General features: G+C 45.4%; 2 protein-coding genes and 1 long non-coding RNA gene across 19 annotated transcripts; all 3 read right to left on the bottom strand.

Moving 5' to 3' along the window:
- Positions 1 to 1,220: 1,220 nt before the first annotated feature.
- Positions 1,221 to 12,524, bottom strand: LOC119364226 (OVARIAN TUMOR DOMAIN-containing deubiquitinating enzyme 6-like). 2 transcript variants are annotated; one of them, XM_037629657.1, is made up of 9 exons: positions 12,322 to 12,524; positions 11,240 to 12,238; positions 10,251 to 10,412; positions 8,875 to 8,952; positions 2,526 to 2,604; positions 2,291 to 2,436; positions 2,119 to 2,187; positions 1,843 to 2,005; positions 1,221 to 1,751 (listed from the first exon to the last, which is right to left on the bottom strand). In XM_037629657.1, exons 2-9 carry the CDS (start codon positions 11,921 to 11,923, stop codon positions 1,507 to 1,509), a joined length of 1,626 nt encoding a protein of 541 aa, XP_037485554.1. In that variant the 5' UTR covers positions 11,924 to 12,238; positions 12,322 to 12,524; the 3' UTR covers positions 1,221 to 1,506. The 2 variants fall into 2 exon arrangements, with proteins under 2 accessions (XP_037485554.1, XP_037485555.1); XM_037629658.1 differs by having other exon boundaries at positions 11,240 to 12,524.
- On the bottom strand, positions 5,835 to 8,868 carry LOC119364228. The gene is made up of 2 exons (XM_037629659.1): positions 6,814 to 8,868; positions 5,835 to 6,538 (listed from the first exon to the last, which is right to left on the bottom strand). Exon 1 carries the CDS (start codon positions 7,977 to 7,979, stop codon positions 6,930 to 6,932), a length of 1,050 nt encoding a protein of 349 aa, XP_037485556.1. The 5' UTR covers positions 7,980 to 8,868; the 3' UTR covers positions 5,835 to 6,538; positions 6,814 to 6,929.
- A 2,853-nt stretch (positions 12,525 to 15,377) lies between the features above and the next one.
- LOC119364225 lies at positions 15,378 to 21,724 on the bottom strand. Of its 16 annotated transcripts, none has more exons than XR_005174776.1 (9): positions 21,010 to 21,724; positions 20,805 to 20,919; positions 20,665 to 20,713; positions 18,458 to 20,504; positions 17,504 to 17,643; positions 16,812 to 16,905; positions 16,459 to 16,528; positions 16,176 to 16,336; positions 15,378 to 15,827 (listed from the first exon to the last, which is right to left on the bottom strand). It is a non-coding gene; the product is annotated as an uncharacterized LOC119364225 (long non-coding RNA). The 16 variants fall into 16 exon arrangements; XR_005174774.1 differs by having other exon boundaries at positions 17,504 to 18,388; positions 18,489 to 20,504; XR_005174771.1 differs by having other exon boundaries at positions 17,504 to 19,081; positions 19,114 to 20,504.
- Between the last annotated feature and the right edge of the window lie 830 nt (positions 21,725 to 22,554).

The raw sequence follows: 22,554 nt of genomic DNA, 5'->3' as shown, positions 1-22,554 counted from the left end.
GGAAGATCTGGTTCTACCACACAAAGGCAACGGTCATAGTTTAGGATTATTCTCCTCATATGTAATTTCACCTCGTAGGGACTCCACATCTGGATTATGCCATTGAAAACTTGAACAAGTTTATGAAATCTGATTCTACAATGACTAAAATACACCATAAAATCTTCAATGCGGTTTAAGTCGTGCTGTTGTTGCTACATCTAACAGGTGGTGAAGAGGCCAACATGCGCCAACTATGGCCTCGTCCTTATATTTCGAACACCAGATTATCAGTTTATTCTTTTTTTTAACAAAGGTAGGATCCCGAAGGAGCCAGACCCATTCCATTAGATAAACATCAATGCCCACCTTACATCAAGATCCAAAAGAAAATGGAAAATACAACCAAGTCCTTGACTTTTGCAAAGAAGACCCCAAACAGAGAACAGGAAATGTGATCGGGTTCAAAACAGCTTGAGAACGGCACTGACCTCGGCGCCGGGGACGAGACCACTTGGTCTGTCGAGCCCTCCACAGCAAACGCCATGGACACCAAACCGAAGCTGCGCTGCCTCCCCTTTGGCAACATGGTCAGGAGGAAGAAAGGGGGCCGCCCTTCGCATCGTCTCGCCTCGGGGCCTTAGCAAGCTTATATAGAAGGGCTTTGCCAGATCCGTCTCCTCCTCCATTCCTCCACCATGGAGGACCAACAGGAGATGACGATGGCGTCCGTTAAAGGTTGCTCGCGAGCTCCAATGGAGACACCCTAACTGCATGACGCCAAACTAGCACGAGGCCAAACACCACCAAAAGTCGAGCTAAACCTAAAACTACTACTCGTATAACACAGAAACATAGGAATGCACTGGACTCCTCCGTCATCTCCACTCCGACCAACAACGCCGGTGGCGCAGATCCGGGCCCTGCCCGAGCACTCTCAAGGAGAAGAGAGGAGAAGGGTCGAGAGGAAGGGGGAGAACTAATTTGGCCAGGATCGGCCCTGGTTTATTCGAATACCATTTCTCCACACAGTCCATTATTTCTCCACACAGTCCATTCTACAAACATCTGTGATTCTGAATGTGTTTTCCTATCCTACAATCTCACAATCATGTAAAATCTAATTGCCCAAAACGACTCATTCATTTTAAGCTGCTCAACAGCTCAAAGCACGCCTCATTCTGTCAAAGCGTTAGGCATGGCTCGTTCTTGCAAATGCACTGAGAGACATGTTGCACAGCTTAACAAAACTAAACAAACGTAATCACAAGTGAGCAGCACAATGGTCACAAGGGAGCAGCTTGACTCAACAGATCAAAAGCACGTACTACAACAGACACCATTCAAACACCAGATCGAATAGAAAGTCTCTTGAGAGTACCTTTTATTCATTATTTATTATATATTCCCCAACAAGGCAGCACAACACCGATGTCTTCTTAACTCGAGGCTATCGTTATTTTGTACTCCTGATAGTTACGCCTGATAACTTCGATCCTCGGTCGCGTCTAGAAAGGTGCACACACATCACTCAGCAGCCTTTCCTTTCCGGCGGTTGCTGCCGCTTGCGGAGGCTCCGGTGCCTCCCATCTCCACCAGGTAGCAGATCATCGAGTCCATGTCCTCTCCGAATATACTGTAGGCTTCCATCACTTGCATGTAGCTAAAGCCCATTGTCAGAAGCAACTGCATGCTGCGAGTCAGCACCGTGTCTGGGAGTACGAAACAATTCTCGCTGCCTCTATCCGCCGCCGAACCAGACGATCCACTAACTACAGAGCACGAAAGCATCCCAGTTTCAGGCAAACAACCGATCAATGGAACACTATAAATTTCCTCAAACGACAAGGGAGGGATGCTTACTTGCGGCGGACGAAGATGGCTCTGCCCCTGACCTTGATGACTCTCTGAAGTTAACTTGCTGCTGGTTCAGATACTCTGCCCGAGAGGCCTCCATCACCATCCGCTCTATTTCCTTCTCAGTTAACTCCAGATCAGAGTAGAGTCGCCCTTCAGCCAAAAGTGCCTAAAATTGCACCAACACAAGCATCAAGCCCACGCTATTTGATGATTTGACCTGTTTACTTACAAACATGCTTTGATGGAAAGTAAGAACACAGAAAGAAATAGACAACTCACGTTCTCAATCTGCTGATCTTGCTGAGCTTTTATTGCAGCCTTCACTTGGTCTCTGTCAACACTGTTGGTCTATACACACAAACAGTTCACAAAACCATCCATTACAAAATGTTAATAGGGAAATAATAACCACCAAGAATCATGCCCGACAAGGAAGTTTCCCAAGGCTTACCCCTCTAAGGGAGCTAAATCCAAGGCCTGCCCCAACTGTCAGCCGACGAGGATCAACAACTGAATTATAATGGTTACCGTGATGGTAACTTAACCTAACTGGAGGAACATCTGTGTTATAACTTCCCTGAAAAATGTTAATAGGCTCTGCAACAAGAGCGAACCGGATATGAGACTGAGAGTGAGAGAGCTAAGGTTACAAAGATGCAGGGTTAAAATGCTAGACCAAAATTTACCTGTACTGTATGAATATATGTGGATTGGACGATTGTACATCTCAGCAAATGCCTGGATCTCAATGTTATTGCCATATACCTAGAAAATCAGGTAACCAATCAACATAAAATCCATTGCAATTATAAAGAAGCTAAGGTGCTAACTTTTTCCTTGTATCACATGACTCCTTTTTTGTATTTGATTTGAAGGCAGCTGCTGACTATGGGTGTGTTTGTTTGAGCCCCAGCCAAAATTTTGGCAGGACAGAAAATTTGGTAAATCACTGTTATTTGGATTATAGCCATTGCACCTGCTAATTTTTTGGAGCCAACTAAGTTCGCAAATACTTTGACAACTTGTATTACTTATTGCTTAGTCTGATACCGATTCAATTTTATGATGAGCCAACAGAATGGAAACTGAGACTAGTATGAGCTGCTATTAGACATGGCTAAGTAGGATTAGTTGCGCAGCTGCATGAACGGAACTAAACATGCGCTATTCAAACGGTCGCAGATGAAACGTGGCGCGCTTGCTTCCGTCAGCGTGTACTCGTCCCGTTAATCTGTCACACTAATTGCTCTAATATTATGGTACAGAAGGAGGCCCCACATACGTAGAGCAGGTGAGCTGGGCTGCCAATTTTTTGGCGAGAGTTTTGCACGCCATCGGTGCGCCCATGCGTTGGCAAAAATTACACGGGAACTTGAGGGCGGGCTTTGGCGAACCAAAATTTTGGCATCCGTCAAATCTTACGGGCAAGCCATAAAAATTGGTATGCCTCGTATTGGTTGTAAACCAAACATACCCTATATACATTGAAGCAGTACTGCTGTACTAAAAAAAACTCATGTGTGCAGTAGAACAGGTCAAGAAGTAGGGAGTGTTAGGAATAAGCAACTTGTATTCCCATGAGGCCATAGGCCGATATATATATACATGTACAGGTGTGGAACATATGCAGGAAACCCCTCATACAATGAGATAAATATAAAGGGGTATATGACTTATATTATAACTCTAACACCCCCCCTCAAACTCATGGTGGATGAACAACACTGAGTTTGGAGAGATAAAAGCCATGTTGTGCTCTAGTCTGTGCCTTTGTCAGGAAATCCGCCAACTGTAACTCGGAAGGCACATACTGAAGAGCAATAACCTCATCCTGCACAGCAGCGCGCACATAGAAAGCATCAACACCAATATGCTTGGTGAGCTCATGCTTCACAGGATCGCGTGCAATGCTGATAGCACCTGTACTGTCAGATAGAAGCAGAGTCGGTGTAGTGACAGAAACACCAAAATCCTGAAGTAACCACCGTAACCAAGTCACCTCTGCCGTCAAAAGAGCCATTGCTCGCAACTCAGCCTCGGCACTCGAACGGGAAACTGCAAGCTGTTTCTTCGTCTTCCAGGCAATGAGAGAACCACCAAGAAAAACACAGTAAGCAGAAAGTGAACGGCGATCGGAAGGATCACTAGCCCACGTAGCATCAGAATAGGCCTGGAGCTGTAAAGAACTGGAGCGAGGAAAAAATAGACGGTGAGAGATCGTGCCTCGAAGATATCGAAGAATACGAAGGAGATGACTATAGTGAACCAAGGTGGGGGCAGAGACAAACTGACTCAGAATATGAACCGGATAAGAGATGTCCGGACGAGTGACAGCTAGATAGACAAGACTGCCAACAAGATGACGATAACGCGTCGGATCAGGGAGAGGATCACCATCAGTAGCACGAAGGTGAACATTGAGCTCCATAGGAGTCTCAACAATGCGCTCGTCAGTAAGAGCAGCACGAGCAAGAAGATCCTGGATATACTTTTCCTGGGATATAAAAAAGCCATCAGAGGTAGAAGAGACTTCAATCCCAAGAAAGTAGCGAAGAGGTCCAAGATCAGACATAAGAAACTGCTCACTAAGACGGGCCTTTACAAAGGCAATATACTCGGGATCATCCCCCGTGATGATCATGTCATCAACATAAAGAAGAAGAAGAGTCCGACCACGAGGAGAAAGGTGAATAAACAATGCGGGATCATGAGCACTTGCTAAAAAACCAGCAGCAGTGATCACAGAGGCAAAGCGCTCAAACCAGGCGCGGGGGGCTTGCTTAAGGCCATAGAGAGAGCGACGAAGACGACATACCATACCATCAGGAACAGAATACCCAGGTGGTGGCTGCATGTACACCTCCTCACGCAACTCACCATTAAGAAAGGCATTCTTAACATCAAGCTGAGATATAGACCAGTGGCGTGCAGAGGCAACGGCAAGAAGGGTACGAACAGTGGTCATATGAGCCACAGGAGCAAAAGTCTCGTCATAATCACGACCATGCTCCTGCTGAAAACCACGAGCCACAAGACGAGCTTTGTGACGCTCAAGAGAACCATCGGAGCGAGTCTTAACCTTGTAGACCCACTTACAAGTGATCGGACGGACTCCGGGAGGAAGAGAAACAAGATCCCAAGTACCAGTGCGTTCAAGAGCAGCAATCTCCTCTGCCATCGCAAACTGCCATTCAGGATGAACAACAGCCTGACGGTAAGAAGTCGGCTCAAGAACAGCAGCACCAGCAGTGGGAAATCCAAAACGATCAACAGGCGGACGAGGACGAGAACGCAAACCATAAGTAGGCTGAGAGAAAGATGACGACCCATCCACGGAGGCATCAACTGGTCGTGGACGACGAGTGTAATGTTGAGGAAGAGATGGAATAATAGAAGGAGGAATCGGCAAGGTAGAATCAGGGGGTGACGACGAAGAAGTCACCGGAGATGAAGGTGTAGAATCCGGTGACAAACTGGGAGAGGAAGTCACCGGAGATGAAGGTGGAGAACCCGGTGACAAGCTAGACGAGGAGACCGGGGAGGAAGGTGACTGCAAGTCAACAAGATGTGGAGAAGGAGAGGAAGTGGAACGGAGAGGTACAGTGTCGGCGAGGGTGATAGGTGCGTCAGGAAAAGTGAGGAAAGAGATATCCTGCACTGAAAAAGTCGAGGAAGATGGGCGTGGGTAGAAAGGACGAGACTCGTCAAAAGTCACATCTCGAGAGATACGCATCCGACGACCAATAGGATCCCAACAACGATAGCCCTTATGCTCATCACTGTAGCCTAAGAAAACGCACTCAACAGACTGAGCAGTCAGTTTGGTGCGTTCGCGAGGGGCAAGAAGAACATAGCAAACACAACCAAACAAGCGAAGCATCGAATAATCGGGAGAACGATCAAAAAGTCGCTCGAAAGGAACACCACCCTGTAGAGCAGCGGAAGGCTGTATATTGATAAGATAGGTGGATGTGGAGACGGCCTCAGCCCAAAAATGAGGCGGGAGAGAGGCAGCAATCATCAATGCACGAGCCGTCTCAAGAAGATGTCGATGCTTTCGCTCAGCCACACCATTCTGAGCATGAGCACCAGGACAAGAGAATTGAGAGAGAGTCCCGTGTTCAGCAAGAACACCACGCAACATCTTAGAGATATACTCGCCAGCGGAGTCAGCACGAAAAACACGAATGGGTGAAGAGAACTGAGTATGAACCATGGCAGCAAAACGCTTATAAATAGACAACACCTCAGAACGAGAAGTCATGAAATAAAGCCATGTGTAACGAGAGAAATCATCTATGAAAATAATATAGTATTTATGACCACCTTTCGAAGCGAAAGGGGCCGGACCCCATACATCAGAATGGACTAAATCGAAAGGACGCTTAGACACGGACTCACTATGTGAATATGGTAACTGAATCTACTTACCAAGACGACAACCCTGACACTCTAAAGAGACATCTCCTGAGACAGACCCCAGAAGGCCTCGACGAACTAAAGAAGACAACCGAGATCCACACAGATGACCAAGTCGATGATGCCACTGCTGGAAGGAACCAGTGACAGAGGCAACAGAAGCGGAAGAACTGGCGATGGTGGTAGCAGCAGAAGGAACATGAAGCCAGTCCAACTCCCAAAGACCCTGAGAATCACGGCGGCGAGGGCCAGCCCCAACCAGAGTGTGCGTGTGACGGTCCTGAACAGAACAAGAGTCAACGTCAAGGATGACACGACAACCAGAATCCGTAAGTTGACCAGCAGAAAACAAATTCATGGTAAGTCGAGGAACATGAGCAACATCAGGAACAGAATAAGAAGTAGTAAGATTGCCTCTACTAGCAACAGAAAGTGGAGTACCATCAGCAGTGAAGACATGAATAGGAGAATCCAGTGATCGAAGAGAGGACAAAGTGGAGGAATGAGAAGACATATGAAAAGAAGCTCCAGAGTCCAGAACCCATGGGGATGTACCTGACTGTGTAGAGGGTGATTGCTCAGTGCGGGAAGCATCAGTCACAGAACCGGCAGTACCCGTCGAGGAAGAACCTGAAGCCGCGAGCAGACGCTTAAGTCTCAGAATATCCTGCTCAGTCAAAGCAATGGCTGAAGCTGTCGAGGTAGACGACGAAGTCCCCTGAAGATGATGATCGAGCCTTGCGCAGGTGTTTCTTCTTCGTGTAGCACTGAGACTCAAGATGACCATCATTGTTGCAATAGGCGCAGTGTGGACGGGGGCGACCGGAGCCTCCAGAAGGAGTGGGCAATAGCGGCGGAGCACTCGAGCGAGAAGTGGTCGATGGAGCAGGTGGCGGAGGAGCACGAGTAGCAAGCACAAAGGGAACCTCCAGCAAACCAGCACCACGTAAGCGAGTCTCCTCTGCACGAATCTCAGAAAGCGCCTCCATGAGAGAAATACGGCCACGAGCAAACAACTGAGCACGCCGGGGCTCAAACTCCTTACGAAGCCGAGACAAGAACTCATAGACGCGATGAAACTCCAAATTGGCCTGGACAGCCTGGCAACAGGGGCAGGTACGACACCCAGCACTACGGAGAGAATCAAGCTGACGCCAGATAGCAGAACTCTGTGCATAGAAGTCATCAACAGTAGAGTCACCCTGCTGAAGAGCATGCTCCTGGCGGATCACAGAGAGGTATAAGGCATCACCAGAGGGCTGATAGCGCTCACGAAGACGGGTCCACATCTCAAAGACAGTAGAAAGACCCAGAAATTCAGAAGCAAACTGAGGCAGAACACTAGCAGTGAGAACAGCTGCAGCACGGGCATCATCATCAAGCCACTGGGTGTAAGCAGACAGAGCACCATGATACAACTGAAGAGCCTCCTCATAAGCCAAAACCCTCTCATCATAAGCACGATCAGCAACCTCATCAGCAACCTTAGCCGCATCCTTGGCAGCCTGATTAGCATCCGTAGGAAGAACCGATGGAGTTGGCGGGGTAGGGGCCACCGGAGGAACTGGACGTGGCGGACAACAGACCTCGCCAGAAAGAACACCCCAAAGACGGATGCCACGCATGTGAATGCGCATGAAGCCAGTGAACTCGGTGTAGTTAGTACCATCAAAGATCACCGGACAGCGAGGAACAGCAACATAACCCGATGCAGCAGACATTTTTTTTTTTTTACGCTAAGGAACAACCAGCAGAATCAGCCCAAAACAAGGACTCGATCCAAGCGCAGGCAGCCGATTACGTGACCTGCGCAGCCAGGGAGGCGGATCGGGAGCTGCACCTGAAGCAAAACAACGGCCAGAGATGATCCGTATGGAGCCGGTGAATCGGTAGCCGGCGTCAGGAATCGGGCGGCCGGCGGCGTAGATCTGTAGCTGGCGGGAGGACGTGAACACGAGCGAGACCGCGTGGCTGGATCGCGGCTGCGGAAGGCAGCAGCGCCACGGACTGCAAGAGGAGGATGCTGCAGACGAGCGTGAGCGTCGGCCAGAGAGGGGAGCACAACGTGAGCAATCGGCCGGAGAACAGCAGCGGTGGCCGACGCAACAATTGGATCGGAAAAGCACGAGTTGCGCGTGCGAAAAAAAAAAACCCTAAAGCTCTAATACCATGTTAGGAATAAGCAACTTGTATTCCCATGAGGCCATAGGCCGATATATATATATACATGTACAGGTGTGGAACATATGCAGGAAACCCCTCATACAATGAGATAAATATAAAGGGGTATATGACTTATATTATAACTCTAACAGGGAGAAGTGCATGCCTCACTGCCTCCCCATATGAAAGCACATATACTGCCAAATACAAAATAAATAGCACATTTTAAATAAGTCTCTGCAGGAGTACAAGATCTAGACAGGTGGAAAATGCTTGTGCGGGGGAACATGAATGACGTATAAAATCAAACAGGAGTCGATAAAATAATTAATTCAATTGGAAAAGGCATTCTAATCATGGAAGACATCTTGTACAAATGAGGGACAAACAAATATGTGAGTAATAATTCGCCTACCCATTTTAAGCAAGCATACCAGGCATGTAAAACCCTACCTTGTCTTTTCTTTTCCTTTTACAATATGGTGTAAAGCCTTCCGTCATGAACTGAGAAAAATGATCCCGCTCCCTTTCCTGGAGTGAAAAAAGAAAACACAATGAGCACTTCAATTGCCTTGCTACTGAGTATTAACTACGCCAGTCCAAAATAGGTAAGAAATTTGGAAGTTTGCATCAGTTTGCAAATAGATGTAATTTTGGGCTTCTGGGTGAACATTTTTATAAAATGCCCTTATTAATGACCTACATAAATGTTTATAAAGTCCATGGGGTTAACTATGCCGATAACTCAAAAGTTTAAAAAGTATTAACTCCTCTTGTTTTGCATGCATGAAGCTAATAAAATGACAAGTACGTTAAACCAGATGAAGTAATAACAGTTTTATTCCATGTATTATGCTATGTCCCAAACACAAAGAAGCCACGTAGTTTGCGCACGCTTTCACCTGCTTACACTGAATTACCAAATAATACCATACTGTAGAGCATTTTGCTAGGAAAGCTAACTGTGGAAATGGTGGCCACATGGGCAGTAGCGTAACTAAAAAATTCTGCTGTAAACCACAGGGCACATTGCTAAATAAAGGTGAGTGGGTAAATGATAAAAAACTGCAAACAACCTAAAATAATATATAATCAGATACATTCCTGCAGGCAGAAAAGAAAATTGTCAAATCAGCAATATGCCATACATTGATATTCAATTGCGCAGTTGATTCACAATGAAATTGGCAGAATTTTGCGTTATTATGGCACATAATATCAGTATTTGATGATATTCTTTCAAAAAAATACCAAAAAGAGTAAGGTAGCAACAAGTTTTGATGGGAATGGCTGCAAGTGTTTTTAACAAGGTGCTGCCTGAGTTACTGGGTGCTACCTCTGAAGCTATCTTGCTTAATAGACGGCTCACTATCACCAATCAGCCAGGCAGCAACCTATACCAGTCATCAACTAGAAGACTGGAACTAGGTTAAGTTAAACTACATACTATCCAGCAAATATCATTTACGTCTAGGTAGCATCTACGTTCTTGGTAAGCTTAGAACTTTTTGTTCTTCTAGATTTTGCCGGTTTACCCTTGTAACTTTCACACCTTCTTGGTGTTCTCCTTATACAAACAACACACATTTTAGCACATGTCCAAGAAAAAAATATGTCTAGATTATTGTAAACCTAGCAAGTGGGATGAACAAGGAGACAAGGAAATAATATGCTAAAATAATGAATAGCCAGAGTTTGTGAATTGAGTTAATGAATTAAAAGTGTCGGGATAAGTGCTATTATGCTACTCACTGGCAACAAATGATTGTCTTGAAAACACAAACTCAACTCTGGAAAAATTACTACTCAGATGAAAAGATGCAACCTACCATATAGTCAACACACATCTGCCTAGCCATATCATAAGTTTCTGGATCACCATAAACTTGATCAGCAACTGCTCTGAACAGGCAATTCCCATCTGCTGCCATCTTTCTTATTTCAAACCCTTTCACTCGCCTTAGGTCATGTTCGAACATATGCTCCCTTTCCTGAGGGAAATAGAATACATCAGGACCAGTACAAAATTATATACTTACTCACCCTGTACGTAGAAATCAGACACTAATAAATATAATCAAGAGATAATGACATTGGCATATCTACTTACTAATCAGAATAAGCAATCAAAGCAATCACCTATTATTATACTCTTAACTAAAAACAGCTCCGCACAAGTGCACCATTCAGTGTACGTAGCAAAACAGCCACTAACAAACACTCCCTCCGTTCCTAAATATTTGTCTTTTTAGAGATTCAAATGGACTATCACATACGGATGTATATAGACATATTTTAGAGTGTAGTTTCACTCATTTTGCTCCGTATGTAGACACTTCTTTAAATCTCTAGAAAGACAAATATTTAGGAACGGAGGGAGTATAAGCAAGAGACATTGAAATATTATAGACCAGGATTACATAGGCATATCTACTTACTAGTCATAATAAGCAATTAAAGCAATTAATCATAGTCCTAACTAAAAACAGCTCCATGAAAGTGCACCATTCAATGTGCGTAGAAAAGTAGCCACTAACAAATATAAGCAGGAGACATTGAGATTTCATAGACCAGGATTATTTAGGCATATCTACTTATTAATCATAAGAAGCAATTAAAGGAATCATCTATCATTCATACTCCTAACTAAACCCAGCCCCACAAAAGTGCACCATTCAGTTGCAAGGAATCCAAAACATCTACGCCATTATCTTCAAATGATCAATGTTGATGTAGTACATAAACTAACTATACTAACTATAGGCGTAAGATCCAAAATTAAAGTCCACGCATAACAGAACCAGACAAGAGATCATACCGAGTCATCATAGCTAGAGGTGTAACAGGCACCTTGCTCATCTGCACTATTGTACCCTTCACAATCAGCAAGTGACCTAGGGGAAGAAGGGCGAGAACCCGAAGCAGATGTCCAAGCTGCCACTGGTGGCCAAGCAGCTGGCCTTCTTGAAGATCCAATCCGCACACCATTTGAGCTTCCAGATCCCATTCTGCTCAACCCATTATTACCAGATGATGATGGTTTTGGTGGTGGAACTGGAGGAGGCGGCGGGTGTGATGCTGCGCCGGTTATCTGCGATGGCACAGTGCCTGACTGCACAGGATTCGCCTGCTCAAACTGATCCGAAAGCTGGAGTCCTGACAGCTCCATCAAGAAAGGGGGATCGGTCGCACTGTTGTCATCCTTGGGAGGTTTCTCTCTCTCAGATCCCTCTTCCACAGGACTTGAGCTCTCAGACACAGTTTCAACCAGCCTTGAAGGATCATTGCTACTACTTTCGCCACCCTCAAGTAGATGCTCAGTTGTATCACCTGAAGCCAAGAGCGCCAGTGGCTGCGGCTGCACCGTAAGCTCCTCCTCCCGGGCAGCTGCTGCTGGCTGGTTCTGCTGCTGATGCTGCTGCTGCTGCAGTGCCTGTGAGCCCGAGCGAGCCGAGTTGGACGAGGAGCCACCGGGCCCACGCTGCACGAAGATCCTCGTCATTCCCCAGTTTCGTCAGCGAAGGCTCCGCGTCTCAACACCAGCAATCCTCTGGAATTAGAGAGATATAGGGGCGCCCTTGTCCCGTGTACGGACCTTGGGAGCGGTGAACCTGAGGCCTCCGCCGCCGCTGCCAACGAAGCTGCTCCTCTCGTCGTCGCCGGCGGCCAATCTGAGCATTAGACTGCCAATTCTCATCAGAACCAGGGCGACGCCGCTGACCTCGAGGCCTCAGATCACAAAACCCTAGCTCCCCCGAGATCGAGACGCGCAGGCTATCCCCGGACGGCAAGGGCGGCGCACCACCCTCCCAAAACCCTGAATAGCCCGCCAATTCGATCAATCTCGATGAAACAACAACCAAATTTCCTAGGGTTCCGTCGGGGGGTCGAGCGGGTTACCTCGTCGGGGAATCCGGTGGGCCAGGCGACGGGGACGGCTCCGGGCTGAGGAGGGTACACCGCGCTAGGGTTTATGGGACGAAGATTCGCGTCGTCGCGTGATTCTGTCGCTGGCGCTTTGGGGATTCAGTTTTGGGTGGAGAGAGAAAGAGTAGCAGTAGGTGAGGCTGGGAAGAAGACGATGGAGAGGAAGGAGGGAGACGAGGGGCGAGAGCGTGCCAACATTTTATAAGTGGAGAAGGGAGATGGCCATCCGAGGATGACATGTGGGACCCTAATAGCAGCGTCTGTGAAGAATGGACGGTAGTCGCTACGCCCTTGGTTATGTGTTGCCACGAATCCAATTGCCCAGTTTGTGGCTTTGTATTTGCGTAGATAGATAGGACCGAGGCCCAATTCGACCACGATTTCTTTCTTTTTCTTCTTCTCAAATTCTTTTTGTGGAATTTTTTCTCAAAGTTATTCTTTAGTCTGATAATGAGCAGGTGATCTCGACTCATAACTCAACGGTTTTTCTGCGACTACAAGTTCGGCAATTTTTCACAACTGCATGTTGCATGCAAGTGTCTTTGACGACGTTTCTTTAAGTTATGCCCTAGCAAAGTAGATGTTGCAGCGTCTGAGATAGTTAGATCTTCTTTAGTTTACTCAAATATTTGTGCGTGGGTCAATTAAACCCCTTAGTTTTCTCATGCAGTCGCTTGTAAAGGATGTACAATCTTGATAAGGAATAAAAAAACCGAGGCTTGTTAGCAAAAAAAGAAGTTTTACCTTCCTGTTATATCCATATGTCACGCCATTCTTTATATATAAAACCTCCGCTTCCCCTCCATTCCCACCAAGGCGCTTCAATATCTCTCACTTATTGGTCTATGAACGTGTCCATTTAACCCATCTATCAAGCTAATTTGAAATATTCGCAAAAACACAAGAAGCTAATTAAAGAAAGAAAATCGCCAAATGTGTACAACAAATAAACCAACTAATCTACCGAAGCCCCTCGATGGTGTCGTTGAGACTACCCACGGACCAACTTGTGATGTCGTCCATCTAGGGGGTTCCACCCCGACTTTCCTCTCATGTCCTTGTTATACGTGCACCACATTGCCTAGGTAGTACTGCCATCGCAAGATATGCCATTTTACTCAATTTCCCTTCTATGGTAATGCCCCTACCTTCCCGCCCTATGATGGCATGCGGTTGCACATCATGTACGCTCCACACCACTAGCAACTATACCGGGCACTACGGATGTTAATTGCCGTCACATGTGGAGGCAAAAACGAAGGCGACACCAACACCAGGGCCCTGGTTGGGGCATATACCGTGCTTGCGCTAGAACTCACAAAGAGAAAGAAGCCGAGGGAGAGGAGGTGGGCGAGCGTCCAACGGCGTAGACATGAAACTGTGAGAGAGAGATCGAGAGAATGCAAGAGAGTGAGATGCTGAAACATGGAGGATGTAAAGAGGGAGAAAGAGACACTGAAGTCCACGCGTTGGTGATGTGTCTTCATCGAAGACCACGACGAGGAGGGTGCAACATTTTTAACGGCCCGAATGTACAGAGATTTTGGACAGTATACGAAGACCTAACACAAAAAGGTATGTGATGAAGATGGTGCTCGCATTTATTTCGGGATTTCCGGCAATGCACATTCAATGGGAGGAGACGTTCCCGTCGATGACGAGGTGCCTATGGTGACTTCGTAAATTTCAAGATGATATGCCGGCTATGTGCTTCGAAGGTGCTTATAGGGGTAGGGTGTGCGTATGTGCGTTCATAGGGATGAGTGTATGCGCGTGTATAGTATGCATTTTTTTTGAACACAGTACATACGCAAATGCTCATATACACGCGCATAGATGCACCCCTATGAACGCACACACGCACCCCCTACCCCTATGAGTAACTTCAAGAGACTGAAACGTCATATCATCTTGAGATTTTACGAAGTCACCGTAGGCGCCTCGTAGTCGACGGAAACATCTCCTCCCACTAAACAGGCATCGTCGAAAATCCTAAAATAAATTCAGAAATAAATGCGAGCACTAGGAACCCCGGTGGGCTGGGGATACTACTTATCCTCCTAACCATTCAATCACAAGTTTTTTTTTGGTTCGCGTCTATATTTCATTTTTGAACAACACAAACATATGTATACGTGGATTTCCTTTTCCGGGACGTGTAAATTTCCCCTGATCCCCTCTGGCCCTTTTGAGACGTGTAGTTTTTCAATTCGGATCTCCGGGCGTACGACATCGGACCATGCTCTCGACACAAATCTGGGAACAAAGCTTTGGCTCCTTGCGGCGCTTTTCCTTGTGGGCTAGGACCATGACGGATCGCCTTCACGGGATCCGCGGCCAGACCGAACTGATTAGAGAAAACGAGAAGCAGCGGCGCAAGGCAAAGTCATCCGATGCTTTACACGCACTCATTCTTGCCGCAGATGCTACTGTCATCGCAGCAACGGAAAGCCATGGCTCTACAGGACACGAAACTTTACGGCAATTAGAGCATACTAGAGATTGACGCGCGCTTTGCCGCGCCATCGTTAGACATGTTTCCTTTTTATTTTACATTAGTAAATGCGTACGTGCAACGCACGTATTATCATATAAAAAATCATCATTCATTCTAAAAAACAATGAACAAAAATATAATAGTGTGCTAACATGAGGCAATATTTAGTGAACATATTTGTCGATCATGAGTAAACTGACAATGTTCAAGGGGAATTTTTTTAAAGTATATCACAATTTTGTGGACCAAATCCTTTTCGAATCCTTGTCGACGAACAAGTCATGTGAATATAAATTTTACATTGATATTATGATTTTTTTTTAAAAATAGACAAAGGCACGACCATGAAGAAATCGATGCACAACAATATGTATTTTTAAAAGGACACCACCGGTTCACACACATAAATGATATACATGTTTCAAAAACATAACCAAAAATGAACATGGGTATAATGAGTAATCATGCTTGCAGGCATGGCATAGAGGGAGTGCAAATTTCCATTCATTTCTAAAGAAAAGGGGGAATGTCCCAATCAATTCTGGAAACATAGTCATGCGGTACAAATGTTGAACCTACTAGCACAACCAGTGTAATGAGCGCATCATTCATTATACTCATCATTTACCAGGTTGCAGTAACCTCCTTTTCAAAAAAAAAAAAATTACCAGGTTGCAGTAAATTGAAGTCTTGCAAGAGCGGGTTTGGTCAAGTCAGCCATGTAGTAGTTGCGAGTGACCTGGTTCCTAACAACATTGGCCATCTTGCGAAACTCCTTGTGCATGAGACTGGAGAACGCAAAGGCTTGGTCTGCTGCGTCTTCGTCATCTCCTCTTGTCAATAGGACCACGGTCATCTCCTTTTCAGCAGCTAGCTGCACCATCTCTTCTTGTTTGACAGGTCAGAGACCAATAGGAGTGGACATTGTAGAGGTAGTTGGTCCCCATGCTGAACTGAACCGTGGCACTGCTGTTGCGAATTACTACATCGGGTCAGAGTGCAATGCATGTTAGATGGTTATGGTTTATGATAACCTTTGTAGGAGTTTAACAAGACATATTAAGGTACTGAAGATCGAAGGTGGCACGTGCATAAAAGTTTCAGGCGGTATTTCCATTTCCAGCGAACTGAACAAATAAAGTAGAAAAGGACAAGCTAATGCCATGTGTGCACAACCAGCATATGAAAGGCCAATGAAGTACACGAGGGCATCATTTGAGTTCATGGATAATCGGTGAACAAGAGGGCATCATTTTTTCAGTTTAGAAACAATACAAATTGGCAATGCATGTCAATCTGCAAGTACATAAGAGAGGTGAAACTATCTTACATAGTTGTGCATGTTTAACATGAGCTTAGTTTGTGAAGCATTTGTCAAACACCCAAGAAAAGAATACGAAAATAGATCGAAGCACATGTACGACCGAGGCTACGGTGGAATTTGCCAGAGATGAACGTGACTTTCGACGCACAATAGACCGTTCGAAGGACCTGAATATGTACAAAACCCATAATACCTTATTATTGATAATTATACGACATGCTTTCAAAGTATGAAAATGTGCTTATTAACAGAAATACATTGAGATAGGATGCAGATCAGGAAAACGTACCAGTAACTTTGACCCAACCCGATGTAGCCGAGTTCACTGGATCTTCTCCCCAACAACTTCATTGTAGTTTCTGCACAATAACACATTTTCTGAAGAAATATATTCTGCACACGACCAACGGTTTCTCTGAAGAAATGTATTCTGCACAATAGATTAAAGTTTCTGCATGATAGTTCAAAAAAGATGGACATTAACAAACAAGCAAGCGGGCCGAAAGGAGAAACATGTAATCCAAGTGTGCTCCCTAACCACAGATCTATCAACATAATACACAACAAATCACAGAAGTGTGTTCTTGAGTTTTCTTAAAAATATAAGCTGTTGTGTACCCAAATAAGATAGATTGAACCAACCTGCGCGACATAAACACTTGCAACAGAGCATGTATCAACATTTTCCTTTCCTCTTCCTTTCCCTTGATTCTCAGGGAAATCTGATGGCCCAAAACTGGAGCACAAAAAAGTGTTAGCTGATGCTGAACCATGGGCTAATCGGTGAGTGAATAGCGAAAGCTAATAACTATGACAGATTCTTGATGTCACTAAGACCACAACATTTTAACTGTGTGTGCCCCCCTCTTTTGCGCTCAATTCCATAAGGTTTTTTTCTGTTCAGCCTCTCTCTTCTTTCCTCCAAATCTAAAGTGTTAGGACACAAAAAAAATCATTTTGAAGGAAGTGGAAGTGCACTAACAGCATACTGAAGCTAGAGACATCTATTACGATTACAAAGGCAAAAATAAGATAGCAGATGCATGATACTAATCTCTGAATATCGTGAACGAATATTTGAAACTGACCAAAAGTTCAATAAAAAATTTGGTCCTTAAACAATATTGACTGATAAGAGTATTTGGTACCTAAATTTACCTTCCAATTCATCACAACAATATTTAATATCACGATACAGGATATGACATACTTAAAGGGAGACGTCATGATTTAAGTTACTGCGAAAAGGGTAGTTCAGAGCTCTGTAACATTTGCATACCAATCACACTACATCATAGCCTATAAGAAAGGATAACAAGTGGGGAAAGACATACCCTTCCTTCCACTAAATCCTGTGTGCCAATGTTGACAACAATGATTAAATATTGCAGCCGCCAGCGGCCAACCCCGCCACCGTCGCCCGTGGCGGCGCCTCCTTCCTTGGCGCTCACCCTTGCTTTAGATTAAAAAACTCCTGCAGAAACACCGCACAAAATTCACCATTCAAACCAAACACCACACTGAGCTCATATTTAGTTCAGCATAATCTGAAGAATAAACATTCAAATGAAATCCCATGAGTATTCTGTGACCACCGGAACAGAAGCCAACCCAGTGTCGTGAAGACATTTACAAAGAAAAGCCTAATTTCTGAAGTTTCCTGCGCAAAACAGAGATGTAATGCCTAACAGATTATAGAATTGCCATTTGTGTTAATAAAGGAAATGTATAGGATAATCTATAGTAAGCATGCATGTGCAACGCACGTCTAACACAAATGTACATTGTATCAAACATCCAGAAAATTAGAAATATTATTCTTTGTGAACCAGTATGCCTTTTTTTAAAGATGAATCAGTATGCCTCTTTAATCCAAATATCAGACCATCTTTCATATATGTTACATCAATTATATATTCTCTTGCAAAAATACACACTTTTTCAATATATAGTTCCCCAAACACATTAATCTCCTGCAAGTGAATTCTGGTGAAGTTCGTGTGCCAGTAGGCGCCAGCGGAGGTGAACGCCGAGCAGGTGGGGCGTAGGGCGGTGGAAGGGGGTCAATTCATGCCGGCGAGCCTGGTGCAGAGCCAGCATGACCTGCTGCAGATCGCCGCCGCCGAGGGGATCACCGTCGTCCATGCCACGGTGCCCGCCACCGCCGTCGTCGAAGCGACTATTTCTTATTTCTGAATCCAGTTTCATGGCTTTGTACACTGGACAGACATTTTTTCATACCACATTCATGATCTCATCCATATAATGTACAGCTTGTAAAAACTTACACAAGCATGCTATCATCAACCTCAACATTACCCAGTTCATTTAACATTATGCTTCTTGCCATCATCAGAGTACTTGTTCTGTATGACACGATAGCAATACCATCAGATGAAATAGTTACCGCCAGTAAACAAATACATGAACTAATATGAATATAAAGTTCACGACTTCCACCAACCTGAATAGGTTTGAAAAGCAACCATGTAATCCATCGTTCTATCATATTTACCCAAAAAGGGTTTCGCCCCGCTTTATAAATAATAAAGCAAACCAGACATTACAGACGGCAATACCATAAGAAACGAAAGACAAACACGACCGGATACAAAACACTACGGAACAACTAACGAGCTCCGAAGGATCCGTAGGATCTCGAAGCCCACGACGGCCGCAGATCATGCCATCAACGCAACTGCGACAAGGAAGCTATTCGTCGCCGGAAGAAAGCCACGCTCCGCCCCTCCCAAGGCCAACCTGTTATCCTGTCGCAGCCTCCGGAGAGGGCACCCCTGCCCTCTCGTCCTGGATCAAAGGACGTCGTTCCGTCGGCAGGCAGAGCAGCTCACCCCCGAGCACGCATGAACATGCCAACCAGTTGCGGGGGATAGGACAACATCTGTGGCGACCTCGCCTCTGTAGGAAACCCATATATCGCGACCGTCTCTGGCCAAGACCCAAAAGCCCACCGCAACTCCCGAGCAGGGACACTACTGAAGATTGGCAGACCACCACCGCACCAAACTGACCACGAAGAGCTCCCAAGGCGGCGTCTTCAAGAAGTAAGCGACGCCGATGCGCCGTCGCCGTCCAATCCAGAGATTTTAGGCTTTAGACTACAAATCACCCTCCTGCAATTAACAATAGTGTGTACACACGGCGTCTTCAAGAAGTAAGCGACGCCGATGCGCCGTCGCCGTCCAATCCAGAGATTTTAGGCTTTAGACTACAAATCACCCTCCTGCAATTAACAATAGTGTGTACACATCTATTCCTCCCAAATCACAGTACCTTAATTTCAGAAACTAATGGCCAGTCGAAAAAGACAGACAATTTATCGGAAAGTCGTCAGCAGTCTGGCAATCAGATAGAAGGGAGAAATGAATTGGTCATGCAACAGACCTTCATTGGAGAAAAGAATATACAACACACTGGGATATGATTATGCTAAAAAGAGAACATACCTGAGAGGAAGAGCTATCAATTACCATGCAAAAGCTGCTCTTATTGGCAATGAAATGGCTCTAGGTCAAAAATAGATGTGTGACCTTGACTTTGTTTAAATGAAAGGTGTTGGCTTATTAAATTTACAGGACTAAAAACACAACATGCACATATTATCACTTGAGTTTGCATGGAAGGTCCACTCCCTAGCCCATTGAACATATTCAGTAGAAAGTAACGGAAGCACTAACAAGAGTAATAAAAAAAGTAAGACTGTGATCAGAAGATTATAGCTTACCAAGATTTTTTTTCCTGCCTACACTGAACTTCTTAACATCATGGCTGCGGAAGAGACAAAAGAGAAGTATACACTTGATTAAATTTAAAACTGATTTCCAATAGTCCTCCTGCATCGTAGGTACCATGTTCCCTTGAAGGTAATATCAACAAAATAAATGTCTTGCAGTCTCGATGAACATAATAAACATATATGTATGGAATATAGAGTAATTCAAAAAGGAGAACTGATCCAATTGAAAGGGATTGTGTGAGGAATGAAACAACTCCATTAACATTTCAGACCCGGATGAATCTATCTATAACAACAGTCAAATAAATAGATGAGCAGGCATACCTGAATTCCACTCCGGAAAGAGTGGGTGATTACTTTTCACGCTTATTCCCCAATAGGTATTTTATCAGATGGATCAAATGAACTCCATTGTATTAATCAGTAGTCACTGCTGTGGCAGGTTAGTTCTTGGTGTTTCAGGCCAAAAGATGAGCTCCAAGAGTTTCTGAAATCAGTCTAGCACTCTAGCTAGCATAGGATTACACCACCCATCATTCTTCGCATGATTTGTGGTACAGGATGGCGCCGCACCACTCCTACAATTGACGTGTGGTTAAAGTGTGACCAGCAGCTGCATTCACCTCAAAAGAAAAACAATAATTGGTAGAGACCTAGAGGAAACTGAGTGAGAAATAGCTCCGATTAAGCATTCATAATTTGGTTCTGCAGTAAAAACATGGTCAGAACATAAATTACCTAAGACTCTGCTGTACGGAAGCTCTAACTCCATCATCTTTTCTGTGTCCTGCAGATAACATCTTTAGTATTTCAAGCATGATGTAGGAAAGAGTTATTTTAAAGCCTAATTGATCATGGAAGAAGCAAGAAGAGCTTACCTTTGATCCAGAATTGCAGACCCAGCGATTTCTTTGCTATAATAGCCCTTGTGAAGTGCTCTTGCCTCATGAGTGTCACCTACCTCCGTTGAAATATAGTTGTGCCAGACCAAACCTCGAAAATTGACCCAAACACAGATTCAACTGACTGCTAGAGCAGCTAGCTAGGCATGACAAATTTCTATAAACTTGCACAAATATCTACCTAATTAGTTTGAAACGAAACCAACTGCTGGTATTCTTGAAAGATAAATCTATAGATCACTGACCCATGTATAGTTTCAGAGTTTCTCGTTTCTTTGTGGTGCACACTTTTGAGTATAGCAGAGCTCATCTTCTCACCACGATTGAATTGATCAGCACGCATCAGGATGATATCCTGATAGTCCACGCCGTCAAGCTGACGCCGGGTTGCTGCTTGAGCCCACTCATCATGCTGCCACCAGGAACTTGTGCGAGGTCTGCGCGACCTTGACTGACAGGGGACCTAGTCTTGTAGGACCGCTTTAGTTTCTTTGTCGCTAACGGCGAGGCGTACACGGTGACGGAGGTGGGAGCGACGAATGTGGGATTTGGGAACATCACCGTCTTCTTGACCCACGGCCGGTTCTTGGGGACACCCTGTTCGCCGCCGACACGCCCACGCGACGGCGGCGTGCCGACCTCGGCTCCTTCCGCGCCCCACTCGATCCGCTTTTCCTTGGTGCGGCAGGCCCGGAGGGAGCGGCTTAAGCTCCATGGAGGACTTCTAGGTCCTCGCGACGGGCTTTTGGGTCTTGAGCGGATCGGCGACTGCCATGATGGCGTCCGTTGCGTGGGCGGCAGCGGAGGCGGGGAGGGCGTCCGTGCGGAGAGGGGGAGCACGGCGGTGGGGAGGGAGGCGGGGCGCAGTTGGGGCAGAGGATGATGCGTTGAGCGGCGTGATGTGCGGCGGTCTGTTTGCCTGGGGTGGATCGCACATCGCGGGGGGCAGGACGTGCGTCGAGTCTGCCTGCAGAACATTTAATCTGGAGCGTTAATTTATGCGGCAGATCTTTGATGTAATATGGATTGTCGGATATGGGTTAGTTTGATTGATCTAACGTCTGGTACTCTTGTGTACAATTTATTGTGTGGTTTTAGGGGTACTCAAGTTTGCTCTTTTAATAATAGTAGAGATTAATAGTAGTAGAGATGATATTATGGTCCGTGGCTTCGTTGTGCTTCGCTCTTGCTCGATAGAGACAATATCTACATGCAAGGTGAACTAAATTGTTTTATGGGTGGTTATGGCATTTTTATGTATAACACACCAATCAATATATGTTCGCCTGGGAGTGGACTCAAACAAATAACGCATGAGCGGTCCACTCTCTTATAGGTGGACCCGCCAGCTCCCCAAAACCTTGATGGACTAAGAGTCAATATTCCTTGAGAGTTTAGAACCTTAAAAGATATGACAAGGGGCAGTAAAAAAAATAGCATCAGTATTTAAAAAAATATAATGTTCAGATCTGCCATTCAACATTCGACAAAACTTTTGAACAAATAAAGAAACTGGACCAGCACTGCTCCGCGCGAGGAAAATTTCGGGTAGTTCCCGGTTACGGTGGGCGGTCGGGGACCGAGCGATGCGCGTTTCTCTCATACACGTACACGTGTGTGTGCGAGGCGTTGGCTCTAACTGAACCCGAGCAAGGCGTTGGGCTCTAACTGAACCCGAGCGATTGCACTGCAGGCTACGCGTTACTGAACCTGAGCGATCGATCGA

The sequence above is a fragment of the Triticum dicoccoides genome, chromosome 2B (genome assembly GCF_002162155.2).
Source record: "Triticum dicoccoides isolate Atlit2015 ecotype Zavitan chromosome 2B, WEW_v2.0, whole genome shotgun sequence".
Lineage (NCBI taxonomy): Eukaryota > Viridiplantae > Streptophyta > Magnoliopsida > Poales > Poaceae > Triticum > Triticum dicoccoides.
Note: the sequence above shows the minus strand (reverse complement) of the source record. Positions and strands in the feature narration are given on the sequence as shown.

What these genes read in the sequence shown, in the direction of transcription:
- LOC119364228 (XM_037629659.1), bottom strand. Translation starts at nt 7,979, where the DNA reads ATGTCTGCTGCATCGGGTTATGTTGCTGTTCCTCGCTGTCCGGTGATC.
- LOC119364226 (XM_037629658.1), bottom strand. Translation starts at nt 11,923, where the DNA reads ATGACGAGGATCTTCGTGCAGCGTGGGCCCGGTGGCTCCTCGTCCAAC. An exon ending in AGATGTGTGTTGACTATATG is followed by an intron (nt 8,953 to 10,250) that starts GTAGGTTGCATC and finishes TTTTCACTCCAG; the next exon opens with GAAAGGGAGCGGGATCATTT. An exon ending in CATATATTCATACAGTACAG is followed by an intron (nt 2,437 to 2,525) that starts GTAAATTTTGGT and finishes CTCTTGTTGCAG; the next exon opens with AGCCTATTAACATTTTTCAG.